The sequence below is a fragment of the Sprattus sprattus genome, assembly GCF_963457725.1.
Source record: "Sprattus sprattus genome assembly, chromosome: 20".
Lineage (NCBI taxonomy): Eukaryota > Metazoa > Chordata > Actinopteri > Clupeiformes > Clupeidae > Sprattus > Sprattus sprattus.
The window spans coordinates 7,690,695-7,704,288 of NC_137918.1; the positions used below are offsets into that span (position 1 = coordinate 7,690,695).

Sequence of the window (13,594 nt, forward strand, 5' to 3'; positions counted from 1 at the left end):
ATCACAATTTATAGCCTAATGCAAGGCTTTCAGTAAACGTCATCTCATGTGTATTTTTAAAGATTATTAAGAGACTATCATATACCATTTAAATTGTGTAATAACGGAGATTATTAAGAGACCAGCATATTACATTTAAGTTGTGTAATAAAAGAAAAGGAGGTCAACGTGTGTGCTGCGTGGACTGTCCTATCCAATAGACTCGTTAAAAGGCTTTAGACGCGTGATGAGGCGAGTCGGTGCGATACTTATTCTTGCTGCTGAACTGCTGACGGTCTTAACGACATAACTACCGATGGTGATGGCCACCCCGAGAGCTGCAGGCTGTTGCGCCTTCTTTGCGAAACTCTTTATAAAATCCAGGTTTTGATGGAAGTTGTACCATGTTAACGGATGACCATGATAGCTAATAACAAAACCTGATTTTTTTTTTGTTACGTCGTTGTTAAATTATACAGGTCGGTAAAATGTCTTTAAAAACGTTGCCACTGCTGGTTCTGAATCTCGGAGGAGAAATGCTTTACGTTTTGGATCAACGCCTTCAAGTTCCGAATATCCCAGAGGATAAAGCGCAAAAGGGTAAACATAGGATAGTGACACTTTAAAGGAAAATTGGCTTGCTAGCTGGCCGGCTTTGTTAATCCCTGAATGTAGCGACAGTAGCATGCTTCCAAGTATGGTATCCCTTCCTTTCCTCGACCACATATGACCTCCCATTTCTCACTCAGGATATATCTTGAATGTTGGTTATTCGTGATTGTCATATGGCAGCAAGTCACGTTGGCTATACTCAACATCAGCGCTTCTTCAAATATAACGGTAATAGTGGCTCAGAAGTGGCTCACTGAAATGCCCAATGTACATGCTCAAAGTAGTAGATAATCCCATCCGATCCGTACAGTATGCGCCTAGCTCCTCACCGTAGCTGTTAAGAGCAGAGCCCCGAATCATTTAGGCCTTCTATGCATTGCCGTTGGGAGCCCTCAACGTCCTTCTGGTGCGTCAGACCAGACATTAAAAAGCCCACATTCACAGTACTTTTAATTCAGTTGGTGACACCAACATTTTGCATTGAACAAATTATCTTTATTCAATCTTTGCTTATTTTGCCACAGGTGTTTGGTCAGAGGATGACAGAAAAAGAGGTATATTGGTCGTCTCTCTGCCCCTGTAGATAGTGGTACCATCTCTGTCCCCCCTTGTGAAAGTTGAGCTGTAGACATCATATGTAGTTTCAATGTTCTGTGCATTAAGCGCCCTCTCCCATAGGTTTGCCTTAGAGTATAATCACCACCGCCACTAACACATACCTTTCCTTTTTTGATTGATCAACACTGTCTGCAGTGATGAGTGACATAATAAGTGCATTGTTTAACAAGCCCTTCATGGAAGAACTGTTAAAGCCTCAGGATATTTACTCACACAAGGCAATGAGAACTCTCCTGACACGCATAGCACACTCTTCAATAATGAGGCTCAACCCTGCCAGCATGGAGAAGGTATGTATGCCTCCGCCTCTCCACCGATTTGGCTATTATTGTCACAGCTGGGTGGTTACATTGACACGTATTGCGATGACAGACACTTTCATTCAAAGGTGTGGTTTGGGTGGTTAAGTGCCATGATGACAGACACCTTTATTCAAAGCTATAGTTTAGGTGAGGCACATTTAGTGCCATGACAGACACCTTCATTCAAAGCTGTAGTTTGGGTGAGGTACATTTAGTTCTATGACAGACACCTTTATTCAAAGCTATAGTTTAGGTGAGGTACATTAAGTGCCATGACAGACACCTTCATTCAAAGCTGTAGTTTGGGTGAGGTACATTTAGTTCTATGACAGACACCTTTATTCAAAGCTATAGTTTAGGTGAGGTACATTAAGTGCCATGACAGACACCTTCATTCAAAGCTGTAGTTTGGGTGAGGTACATTTAGTTCTATGACAGACACTTTTATTCAAAGCTATGGTTTAGGTGAGGTACATTTAGTGCTCTGACAGACACCTTCATTCAAAGCTATAGTTTGGGTGAGGTACATTTAAAGTGAGCAGATGATCAAGGATGAAAGAGTCAAGGGTCACTGGAAGAAAAGAGTCGTAAAAATGACCCAATGGTTGCACCAGAATCCCGATAGCTGACAGTGTTTTTGTATAATATTGCATAATATACATTGTGTTTGTTTCTGATTGTTCATAAGGGATAATACTCTACTTATCAACTTACAAATAATGCATTTATTGAGAAGTGATAGCATTTTGAATCGCTTGGCATGGAAGGGGTATTGCACAGGGGTGTATTCACATCTGTTGTATTACCAGTAGGTACAGTACATATTATCCAATATGGTATAAAGATACCAAACAGAAACAGCTTATGTCTAAGATCACAATAAGCCTAAAACATATAGTTTTCCCAATATATTGTCAATGGGTAGCGCCTATATATTATTCTGAAGGCTCTATACTCTTTTTAAAGAAAAGCCTGTGTATTTTGAAGTTAAAGCTTCTTATCTGTTTTTGTTATTTCGAAGCAACCAAAGGAGAAAATGACTACAACCCACATCGGTTATAGCCCAAGCCAACCAAACATATAATCAAATATTGCTGAAGTCAATATCAACTCTCCCCCCAACTAAGCCTGTTTTCCGTCCCCTACCATACATTGGAGACTGCAGCACACTAACAGTTTATCTGTTTTCCTTTCTATCTCATTCAGCTGTATGACCTCATGGTCATGGCATTCAAATATCAAGTGCTCCTTTGTCCAAGACCTCGGGACTTGTTGCTAGTGACATTCAATCACATTGACACCATCAGGAATTACGTTAGACACAACCCCAGACTTTCCAACCAGATTGATGAGTCTCAACGACAATTCATTGAGGTATTTGTCAAATCTGTCTAAGTCTGAGTATCAGTTCACCCAGAGTTCACCCAAATAGCTTTGCTGACTGAGATGTCCTTATAGTATCATGATAGATGTTTTCTCGTCTATTTTTTTAAGATTGTAGATTGTATTTCACTCTACCATGCCACCGTGTGAGTTTCACTGTGATGAAGGGCTAAAGGTTAATGTCTATGTACGTACTGTATGTGCATGTATGTAGTACCATGTGCTGTGGTGTTTTTTGTGGCCGTTTCAAACATAATTTAAGCATCATGCTCATCTTTGATTATAGATGTATAAACATTTGACTGACGGCGAGTTCCAACTCATCCGACAAACTCTACTAATCTTTTTCCAAGACGTGCATGTTAGGGTAAGTTATATGTCAATTTTGGCTAGATTCTTGTTTAGTTCATGGACGTTGTGAAATTTAAATTAAGTGACTGTCGGCAGGCAGATTCCTGCGCAGGTCAATGGAGAAGGATGCCATGAATACAGACTTACTTTTCATGCCATATGGTATACAGTTGAATACAGACTTTCATGCTATATGGAATACAGTTTAATACAGACTTACATTACATGCTATCTGGAATACAGTTTAATACAGACTTACATTACATGCTGTATGGAATACAGTTTAATACAGACTTACATTACATGCTGTATGGAATACTGCTGCACAACAAACTCAAACAGCCAAAACAAACAGCATCAGGCTTTACCATCCTTTGTATTACAATCCTACAGAATCAGATTGTATAATGCATAAAAGTGTCTGCCATTGTTTATGACAAAACGTAAAAGTAAAGGTTTCTACTGCTGGCTTGCATATTTTGACATGCTCCGTTCCGTGCAAAGGTGTCATTGTTCCTCAGAGAGAAGCTACAGAGTCCCAACGGACGATTTGTACTCAGCACCTCAGGGCCTGTACCTCAAGGCTCAGATGTTCCAGGACTAATCAGGTAATCTCAGATTGACTTGGGTGAAGGAAGTACCTGAGTTTATGAGGCTGGCATACCTTACCTGCACGGTAAACACGTTGGCTTCAGGGCAACAAGTGCACAACGTTCTCTAGCTGCAGATTAGACTGAGACAAAACGGCCGATGTGTTAGTTAATGTTTAGCCTTTGACCTTTGACCTGTGCTCTGTGAGTGAGATGCTAATAGTAGCGGAAATTACTTTTAAAGGGCACATGAAGGAGGTGGAGTAGTCCAAGACCAACAATGATGTTTTATGGGGTTTAAGTGTTGGGCATGGAGCACTCTGGGGACATGTTAAGTGTTGGGAATAGGGCACATTGGGAACATGTTAAGTGTTGGGAATAGGGCACATTGGGAACATGTTAAGTGTTGGGAATGGGGCACAGTGGGAACATGTTAAGTGTTGGGAATGGAGCACTCTGGGGACATGTTAAGTGTTGGGAATAGGGCACATTGGGAACATGTTAAGTGTTGGGAATAGGGTACATTGGGAACATGTTAAGTGTTGGGAATGGGGCACAGTGGGAACATGTTAAGTGTTGGGAATGGAGCACTTTGGGGACATGTTAAGTGTTGGGAATTGGGCACATTGCGGACATGTTAAGTGTTGGGAATGGGGCACATTGCGGACATGTTAAGTGTTGGGAATGGGGCACAGTGGGAACATGTTAAGTGTTGGGCATGGGGCACATTGGGAACATGTTGCCAGGACAGTTCAGTAGGGAAGTTTCGACAAAGAAATTACTCTTTCATTTGTCTGCTATCCTCTGCATGTCTATACTAAACATGTGGGTTGAATGTGATTACTTAGGGTGAATTAAATGTGTGGGAGTATTTGGATAAACTGTAAGTGGCTATTTGTGGGACATGCCCAGCTTAATATGTAAACGTTTGTGTTACTACTCCTTGTGAGGCATAGGTATACTGAGTTTCTGATCTGTTTTCAAATATTTCCCTCTCTCCAGTTTAGTTATATTTTTGTAATTGTATCATAATAGTCTTTTTATATTATAGTCTTGTAAAAGTGTCATTACATTATAGTCTTGTAATAGTCTCATTATATTATAGTCATATATATATAATATATATATATATATACATATTTGTATTTTTATATTATAATAAGAGCTATTCTTAGTTTTAGTAATATTGAGTCAGTGCCGATCTCCACAGGTCATTTAGCTGTAATGGGAAGGAGCTGAAGAGGCAGGAGTTTCCCAGCGGTGGCACCTACACCAGCCATATGCGTGAGGGCTCCTTCGACATGGCGGGGGACAGAGTCATCCGCCTGGGCACCAACATGTACAGAAACGCATCCTGTGTTCTTCATGTCTTTACTTCACATTTGTGTTCTGTCTACATTTGTGTCCTTAACCTTGAACTTTTAAAACCATCTGCCCAATGTGGTAGTTGAAGTGTACTCAGGTGCTGAACCTTTAAAACAATCTGCCCAATGTGGAAGTTGAAGTGTACTCTGGTGCTGAACCTTTTGATAGCTTTAACACTGTTAGATATTTATGTAACATCTGAAAACTGTGTGTTAATTAATGTTACATCCAAACTTTGTGATTTGTAGTAAATGTTATTTTTATTATGATATTCGTCAAAACGGACAGGTATAGTGAGTCAGCTGAAAACACACAGACCACAGGAACTCCCAGAAGGTTCAACCAGAACTCCCAGGTACAGGAACTAGCCTCTCCCCAACCTTATCTATTCAATTTAATTCAATTTGATTGATTCATATAGCGCCCTTAACAACAGACATTCAGACTAGCATGAATCAGAATGTGTGAGGTGTACACTATGTGTCTCTGTGTGTCTGCATCAGAATGTGTGAGGTACTAGCATGAATCAGAATGTGTGAGGTGTACACTATGTGCCTCTGTGTGTCTGTATTGCTAGGCTAACGCAGCACCCAACCTTTTGGCCAAAGAGGAGCTGAACATGCTGGCTAGGCTGATGGGTGGCATTGAGGTACAGGACCCCAACAGCGGGAACTCTGGCTTCCGCGTGAACCTCTTCGCTACAGACCAGGAGGAAGAGGAGGCGTGAGTAGACGTTTGTGAACAAACCTTCAAAAGTTGTAGTTGAGTTTCCAGGCTAGTTGTGATATTGGGAATGTGTGCGGCCATTTTGACACGTGATAACGGTCACATTTGCATTAAGATGTATTCATGGGGCAGGGGTATTTTATCCAGTAATTACGTCCAGTTTCATCCAGTTGTAATAGTTTTTCAACGTTTTAAATCTTTTTCAGGGAGAGTGAGACAGATGGTGGATTCGCTGTCATAAACATCCAAGCCACCCAGGTGAATATTTCTGCGTAGGACGTCTGCCTGTCTGTCTAGGACTTCTGCTGTCTGTCTGTGTAGGACTTTTGCTGTCTGTCTGCGTAGGACTTCTGCTGTCTGTTTGCGTAGGGCTTCTGCTGTTTTAATGACTGTTGGATAAATGGAGGGGCTTTCTCTCTCTTTTTCACAATACTAAATCTTCAATAAAGCCTTGGACAGTTTGTAGGACAAATAGGTCAACATGGAAGGTCAACAAGTATGAACTCCACTTTTTAAGGCACCAAAAGAAAGAACACCCAGGCTTTCATGTGAATGTTTTCAAACGAGTATATCTACAGTACATGAGTCATAGCTACATGTGAGGTTGTCTGGAATTAAAAAGCTTGCCAGTGGAGAGCTCCACCCAACAATAATTAATTTTGTTGGTAGATACTTGTTAGTATTTGTCTGAATACTTAGCTAATCCCTTGTGCGTGTGTGTGTGTGTGTGTGTGTGTGTGTGTGTGTGTGTGTGTGTGTGTGTTTGTGTGGGTGTGTGTGGGGGTGTGTGAGTATGTCTGTCAGTGAGATTTATTGTCGTGTGAGCAAGTTGGTGTTTTAGTGTGTATGAGTGCAAGTGTGTGTGCGTGTGTGTGTGTGTGTGTGTGTGTGTGTGTGTGTGTGTGTGTGTGTGTCCATGGAAACCCCCAGATCATCCCCTTTGATCCTTGATGCGTGCGCGTGTGTTTATGTGTGTGCGTGTGTGTGTGTGTGTGTGTGTGTGTGTGTGTGTGTGTGTGTGTGTGTGTGTGTGTGTGTGTGTGTGTGTGTGTGTGTGTGTGTGTGTGTGTGTGTGTGTGTGTGTGTGTGTGTGTGTGTGTGTGTGTGTGTGTGTGTGTGTGTGTGTGTATGTGGTTTAACTTTCCTAAAGAACTGCCCTAAGCACCTTTTAAGCCTTCTACCCACCTGGCCCCTACTACTACAGTGAAGACCTGATTTTTTAGTAAACCATATTTTCTTGATGTCTTTCCTCTGAGGATCACCATGCCAACTCTGAACTGGCCCGGATTGCTGGCGAGTTCACAGATCAGGAAGAGACTTCGGACGCCCCGAGCAGCAAAGGGGACCACCTGCTGTCACTGATGGATGAGCTGTGAAGAAGAGCAGAAAGGGAGAGGAGAAATATGTTTGCATAAGATGGACAAGAACGACGCTACTCATCAACACTGAATCCAAACCGTCACTCAAGCTTGTGGTTAAAAACTGGAAAGAGTCTGTTTGTATTTAAAATGTGGGTGGATTCCACAAGAGCTTCCTCACCTGTTTTGGTGTTAGTCACGTGCTGCGGTTTTCAGGGTTTTATGAGTTTTTTTGAGACTTAAAGTGCAATAAATAAGTTACTGAAAAAGTAATTAATTGTTATCCAGTTAACTTGACTGGTTCATGATATATTTTCCATGACTTGATAATTATTAAATACAGACACAAAGTATGCAAAAAAAAACTTTACAAAGAGTTTCAAAGTGCAAATAAATAATATTCACGTCCATGTAAAATGTATATTTAAAGCAATGAATAAAATGCTCTTACCTCTGCTAGGTTGTGTTTATGTAATGTGACATCCTTTAGTCACTAGGTGGAGCAGCTATCCTGATAGTTTGGTGTACTGAAAAAGGAAATGACGTTTTCATCAACGTATACCACCGGTGTCATGTGACAAACGATAGGGACGCCAAACTGGAAACTCCAGGGATGACTGAAGTGCAAATAGTCTGACATCTTTATCACTTGCTTACTGAGATTGGCCTCGAACGATTTCATCTGTACAGGTATAGACGTTGTTTGTGGAAGCTATTTTCCCGTAACATTAACCTGCTTCCTGGTCTTTTTCGTTTCCATCTACACGTAGTGCTTTTTTTCTAACACAATGCATTTGTAACGTGAGCGTAATGTCTCCACACGCTAAAACGGGCTTGTGAATAACTTCTAACGTCACTCCGACATCACCGTGTCTTTTTAAAAGTTTTATACGCTTTTCCTTGACAACTTCTTGAAAGTTGCAAATACATTGGCTTGACCCTGAGAGACAGACTATTGTCAGCTCACCAAACGTCAGATAGCCTGATATTGTCGTCATAACTACAGTAAAGGGTCAATTTAATGTGTAGCTTTCTCAAACCAGCATTCCTGGACTTAAAGAGCAGTCAGTCTAGTTCATCTTGTACAAAGTTTCAATTATTTGACTTTATGCAACAAATGTTATAAAAAAAAAAAATACCATCCTGACAAGTGTTGATGTAGGCTACTTGTTCTATGTGTTTTACCAACATTTCACATTGTAACAAAGCTTTGTATGGGGAGATGCTCACTCGCCACCAGGTCAGTCCGATGTATGGCCTGGGATAAGAACATGTGTTCTGCACTCTAGGCTTCATTGTGAAACAAAAGCAACCTACTGAGAACTGACTTTGTACCCACAGTCCAAATAGTAGAAGGACTCATCCATCCAATCATCAGTCATGTGTTCTAGGTGCACACTGATGGAGAGATTCTGGCTAATATCACATAGAATGGAAGAGAAAGATATGAGATATATTGTTCACATTGTACTTTGTCTGACAGGACCAATGGAGGTGTCGCACTCTATTCGGGAGCGAACAATCTCAGAGAACAGTCTGGTCATCCTCCTGCAGGGTCTGCAAGGCCAGGTGACCACTGTGGACCTGCGTGACGAGAGTAAAGCCAGGGGCCGCGTGGTCAACGTGGACGCTTTCATGAACGTGCGTCTAGACGAGGTGCTGTACCAGGATCGCAAGGGACGTCTCACCAACATGGCCGATCTGTTCATCACCGGCCGCAACATCCGCTACGTGCACATTCCGGATCACATGGACATCGTGGAGACGATCAAAGCCCAGCTGGCCAAGATTCACAGGGTGCGGGACTTCGCCGGGAAACAGTCTGGCAGAAAGGAGTATGCAAAGGCTAAAGGCAAGAAATGACCCAAAGGCCAAAGGCAAGCAATGACCCTTGTTTATGGTTGTGGTCAAATAATAGACTAGTGCCACAGTGCCTTTGTGGGCAGGTGCTGGCCCGTGACTGTTAAACTGTTGTTGGCCTTGGACTGTTCTAAGGTTTGGAAGAATGGGTCTCAGGCCCCCCCCCCCCCCCCCTCATGGCAAGCCGAAGTTACCAACCCATCATTTTGGTCCTTGGTGTTCGATTACTCACAGCTGAAGTATCCTGAGTCACTGGTTTTGAATGTATTCATTAGACGCTCAACCATGTGTTTTGTGCTGAACAAGAAGTACTTATGCGCACGGTTAGCAATGATGGGTAGCCTGTGCACCCCCTCAAGGGCTCTACCTTCTGTTTTAATAACCTGATTTTTGTTTTGTTTTGTTTAGGATAGCAAGGCAAGTAATGTATGCCTGACTATCAGTTTATGTTCAGTTTTGTGCTTAACAAGAAGTACTAATGCACACAGTTCGACATCAATATAGGGAGCTAGGCTCTGCCTTCTGTTTGTTTTGTTTTGTTTTGTTTAGCATAGCAAGTCAAGTAAATAAAACCTGACTATCAGTTTCTGATTAGTTATAGTGATGATGTAACAAATGAACCACCTCCTTTTCCTGAAGAATAAACGACTTGAACTGAAGTTAAGTGATGCGTTGTCAGATGTGTCAGTTGTGCATCATGAAAGTGGATATTTAATTTCCATTGTCGTACTTTAAATGCACATTATGCAGGATTTTACCTTTTTTTGATTATGTAAGTAGCTACTTCTCTGGACTGTTCATGTCCGATCTTCAGACACACACACACACACACACACACACACACACATTACACACTTCAGGTATGAACATCAGCATCCTATGAAAAATAAAAGGCTGGGAAAGCCATGACTCAAACCTATGAAAGAAAACATACAAAAACTAAATTAGAAAAACTTAACCAGCTATCTTCATGTGAACTCTCACTGACATACCCGGACCAGCGACACAAAGGGCTTAAATGTGTCGGTACAGATGAATGCCCACTGGCCATCCTCGTGCTCGTTGCTGTGTGCACTAAACCAAAGCCAAGATATTTAGATAATAGATGAAATGGCATTCTATCACAGATATCCATCAAAATATAAAACCTCTTTACAGAGTAATAGTAGTAGCTGATGGTATGGTAGAAGGTTGCAGTTTATATTAATTAAAAAGTCCTAGGGCTCCACTTGAGGTGGAGAGATCACACAATAATGCTTAAAGGAGTTAATCGGGGAGTAAAAAACGTTATTGAAGTCAAGCTTGATTACATTCATGAATGGATACACTTGTCTGGTTGTTTTAGGCTTCAAAGTTTGGATACTAAAAAATATAAAACCTATTTACTGGAAAGCAAGCTGAGGACCTGAGGTTTCATTTTCTTAATGAGTCTAGATCTTCACACAATACAGTAGAGAGACTTACTGATGTCTTTATGATTAGAGTGCAGCTATTGGCGATGAATTTCATTGGAGACGTTATCATTTTTGACTGTTCCTTCCCCCTGTTGTCCTTCATAGTGTGTACACTTGCTTAAATGTTTGCCAGAGTCATGATCGATAATGATGTAAATTAGGTTAAGGGTGGTGCTCTATATGCTCTATTGCCGGATGAGTTTGGTCAACAGCAGATTAATCATCACATTTACTCTTTCATAATGTGTGAAGAAGTGTGTTCAAAATGTAATGAGGCCATTTTACAGGTGTGTTTCTTTAGATTTTAGCAGTGTTGAAACATGTCAGAGTCGGAGGTGCACTGTCATTCAGATGGGCAAAATATTTTTCGGACACAATCTGAATGGCCTTAGTGTCTGGTTCCCCTTGTGGCTGGTATTTGTAAAGCTCTTTCATTCAAAACAATGCAGCTCAAAGTGCTTAACAGCAACGAAATTAAGTGCACAAAGAAATAAAAAAATGATATGCACAGTGAATAAGTTATGACAGGGTTATGTCCCAGTTATTGAGAATGCATTGATTTTCACCAAAAGCCTGGCCAAATACAGCACCAGGCCACATACAATGATCCAGGGACCCTTCAGCAAACTTTTCTACACAGTCATAACTTTATTAAATTATTTAATCTGAAATGAAGTACATCTGAAATCTTGTTTTTAAAAACAATTGTTTTGAATGTGGTTTGGTCTAGGGTTAGGGTGAATGTGGTTTAGTCTTGACATTTTAGGGCATCATGTTTGGCAGTCAATAGTGGTGTGTTACGGATCACGTTGAAATGGTGGCATACCATACTAGGGCAAGGCCCTCCCAGAGGTCTCGGCCTTGCCCTCAAGGGGCATTAAATTGGCTTTCATTGTTGTTGGCACAGGGTTAAGTGCCCACTGGCATAATGAGCCTTGCATAACGAGCCTGGTACTTGGCTCTCATGCTTGTCTTTAATGTAACAGCAACAAGGGAAATTGTTAGTCACAATTCATCATAGTGGCTTGGCGGGTCAAAATAAACAAGACATGTTTCCTTTTACAACAACTAAACAAACTTTCCCATGTCCCCCCTCTTTCTTCTGGATGCTGTTCTTGCCAATGATTAGTAGAAACTTCCTTAAAGAAAGCTTTCTCTAGCCGCTGAAGTTCAACAGAGTGAGAATAAAGAGGGTTCTTTTACTGCATTGGAGTTCTGATGTTTACATTACCGGCTCTTAATGTGTGTGTGAGGGAAAAGCGTATGTATGTGTTGGAGAATTCTAGGAATTTATATAAGAGGAGGGGTGTGTGGGGGTGTTATCAGAACCAGTCTTGGCTGACGGAACACATGCACAGAGACACCAGAGTGGAAACCATTTCTGGACCCAGAGCAACGTTAACACTGCGCTGATCAACTGCAGGGGGGCTTCATCGAAAGCCAATTTATACAGCTGTTTGTTTTAAAAGCCAACGATCATATCAAAGCTTGAGGTGTCTCATAACACTGAAGGAATTACCCATCTGAAGATACTGTCACTCGACAGAGAATATTGTCTGGCTCAGGGTTTTAAATCTTTAGGGCCATCTGAATCTTTCACTGCCATCAGTGGGTTTGTTTGTGTAATTAGCAGCTAGTGGGAAGAGATGAATAAATCACACACAATATCCAACGCACAGAGAAGTGAGCGTGTGTTTTTCTTTCTTTCTTTTTTCTTCCTTTCTTTGCTTTTATCCTGAGAGTGATTCATCTGTACCTCTAATTTGACTCGAGTGAATTGCTGTGTGAGCGACCTTATACTCTGCGCCTGGGACGATGTGGGAGCATTCCTGTGTCACAGTGTTTTTGTCAGGCTGCGGTTTTGATGTTTTCTCTCGTTCTCATTCTTTTCAAAAGCAAACAGCCTCCCTGCAGGACCCACGGTGGCTATGAGCAAGGCAGACCTCTTAGGGATGGCCACCACATAATGAAGGCCTCTGCAGTACTGCTCTACAAAAAATGGCCCGTACACACATAACTTAACCCGTTGGGATGATGAAGTCCAAAATAAGTCATTCCCACCACAAGGATGACATTTAATGTGTAAAACAAACACAGCACACCAAATAGCCTTCCTAGAAACTACATATATACATATAGAAACATATATATTTTTTAATATCTATTCCCAGCATGCACCTGTCTGTATGGTATTTTATGCGCTCACTGATTCCATAGCCCCCTCCGTGCCAGAGCCGTGCGCACTCTGTCCCGTCCCATCCCTCCGACCGAAAACACAAAGATCTTATTTAATCCCGTGGCCTGAGGGGGCAGGCCCTGTGCCCGGCTGCCAAAACTCAGCAGCTATTTCCTGTTACACCCTCTTGACTTAACGCTGAACAGACCTTTCATTGGCACCACTGGGCTTGACAAAGCAAGAGAGGGGGGGGGGTGGGTGCAGACCTCTCATTGGCACCACTGGGCTTGACAAAGCAAGAGGGGGGGGCAAGGTTGGAGGGGGGTTATGATCTTAGTTACCATGGCCACGCCTGGATCCATCTCTGATCAGATGAGCACCACTCCTCACAGACCCCTACTAGGCTGAAAGGCTGTGTGGGATCTGGTGTGGCTGCTTGTTTACAGTGGGGAGACTAGTGGGTTAAATCACCAACAGTTAAACATGACAGTTAAACATGACACAAGTGTCTGGGTTTGTGTTCTCTTCAGTAATACCACTGCTTGCACCTCCCTCCTCATGCGTTCTCTCCCTCCCTCCCTCTCTCTTGCTTTCTCTCTTTCCATCTCTCCCTCCCTCCCTCCCTTTCTCTCTCCCTCTCCCTCCCTCTCTCTTTCCCTGTCTTTCCATCTCTCTAGCTCTAGCCCACTCTCTATCACTCCCTCTCTCTCTCTTTCTCTCTCTTTCTATCTCTCCCTCCCTCCCGCTCTCTTCTTTCTTTCTTTCCATCTCTCTTTCCATCTCTAGCTCATGCCCATCTCTCTTTCACTCTCTCTGTATC

General features: G+C 42.1%; 2 protein-coding genes across 2 annotated transcripts; both read left to right on the plus strand.

The window, feature by feature from the left end:
* Positions 1–467: 467 nt before the first annotated feature.
* On the plus strand, positions 468–7,302 carry oscp1a (organic solute carrier partner 1a; the record flags this gene model as incomplete). The annotated part of the gene is made up of 10 exons (XM_080858738.1): positions 468–579; positions 1,345–1,499; positions 2,718–2,885; positions 3,181–3,261; positions 3,750–3,853; positions 5,046–5,174; positions 5,704–5,713; positions 5,778–5,923; positions 6,133–6,184; positions 7,183–7,302. 10 exons carry the CDS (start codon positions 468–470, stop codon positions 7,300–7,302), a joined length of 1,077 nt encoding a protein of 358 aa, XP_080714864.1.
* Positions 7,303–7,865: 563 nt separating this feature from the next.
* On the plus strand, positions 7,866–9,746 carry lsm10 (LSM10, U7 small nuclear RNA associated). Its single transcript, XM_080859533.1, has 2 exons — positions 7,866–7,974; positions 8,768–9,746. The coding sequence occupies exon 2, from the start codon at positions 8,773–8,775 to the stop codon at positions 9,145–9,147; it is 375 nt and encodes a 124-aa protein (XP_080715659.1). The 5' UTR covers positions 7,866–7,974; positions 8,768–8,772; the 3' UTR covers positions 9,148–9,746.
* Positions 9,747–13,594: the final 3,848 nt, after the last annotated feature.

Coding starts and splice junctions, on each gene's coding strand:
- lsm10 (XM_080859533.1), top strand. CDS start 8,773: ATGGAGGTGTCGCACTCTATTCGGGAGCGAACAATCTCAGAGAACAGT.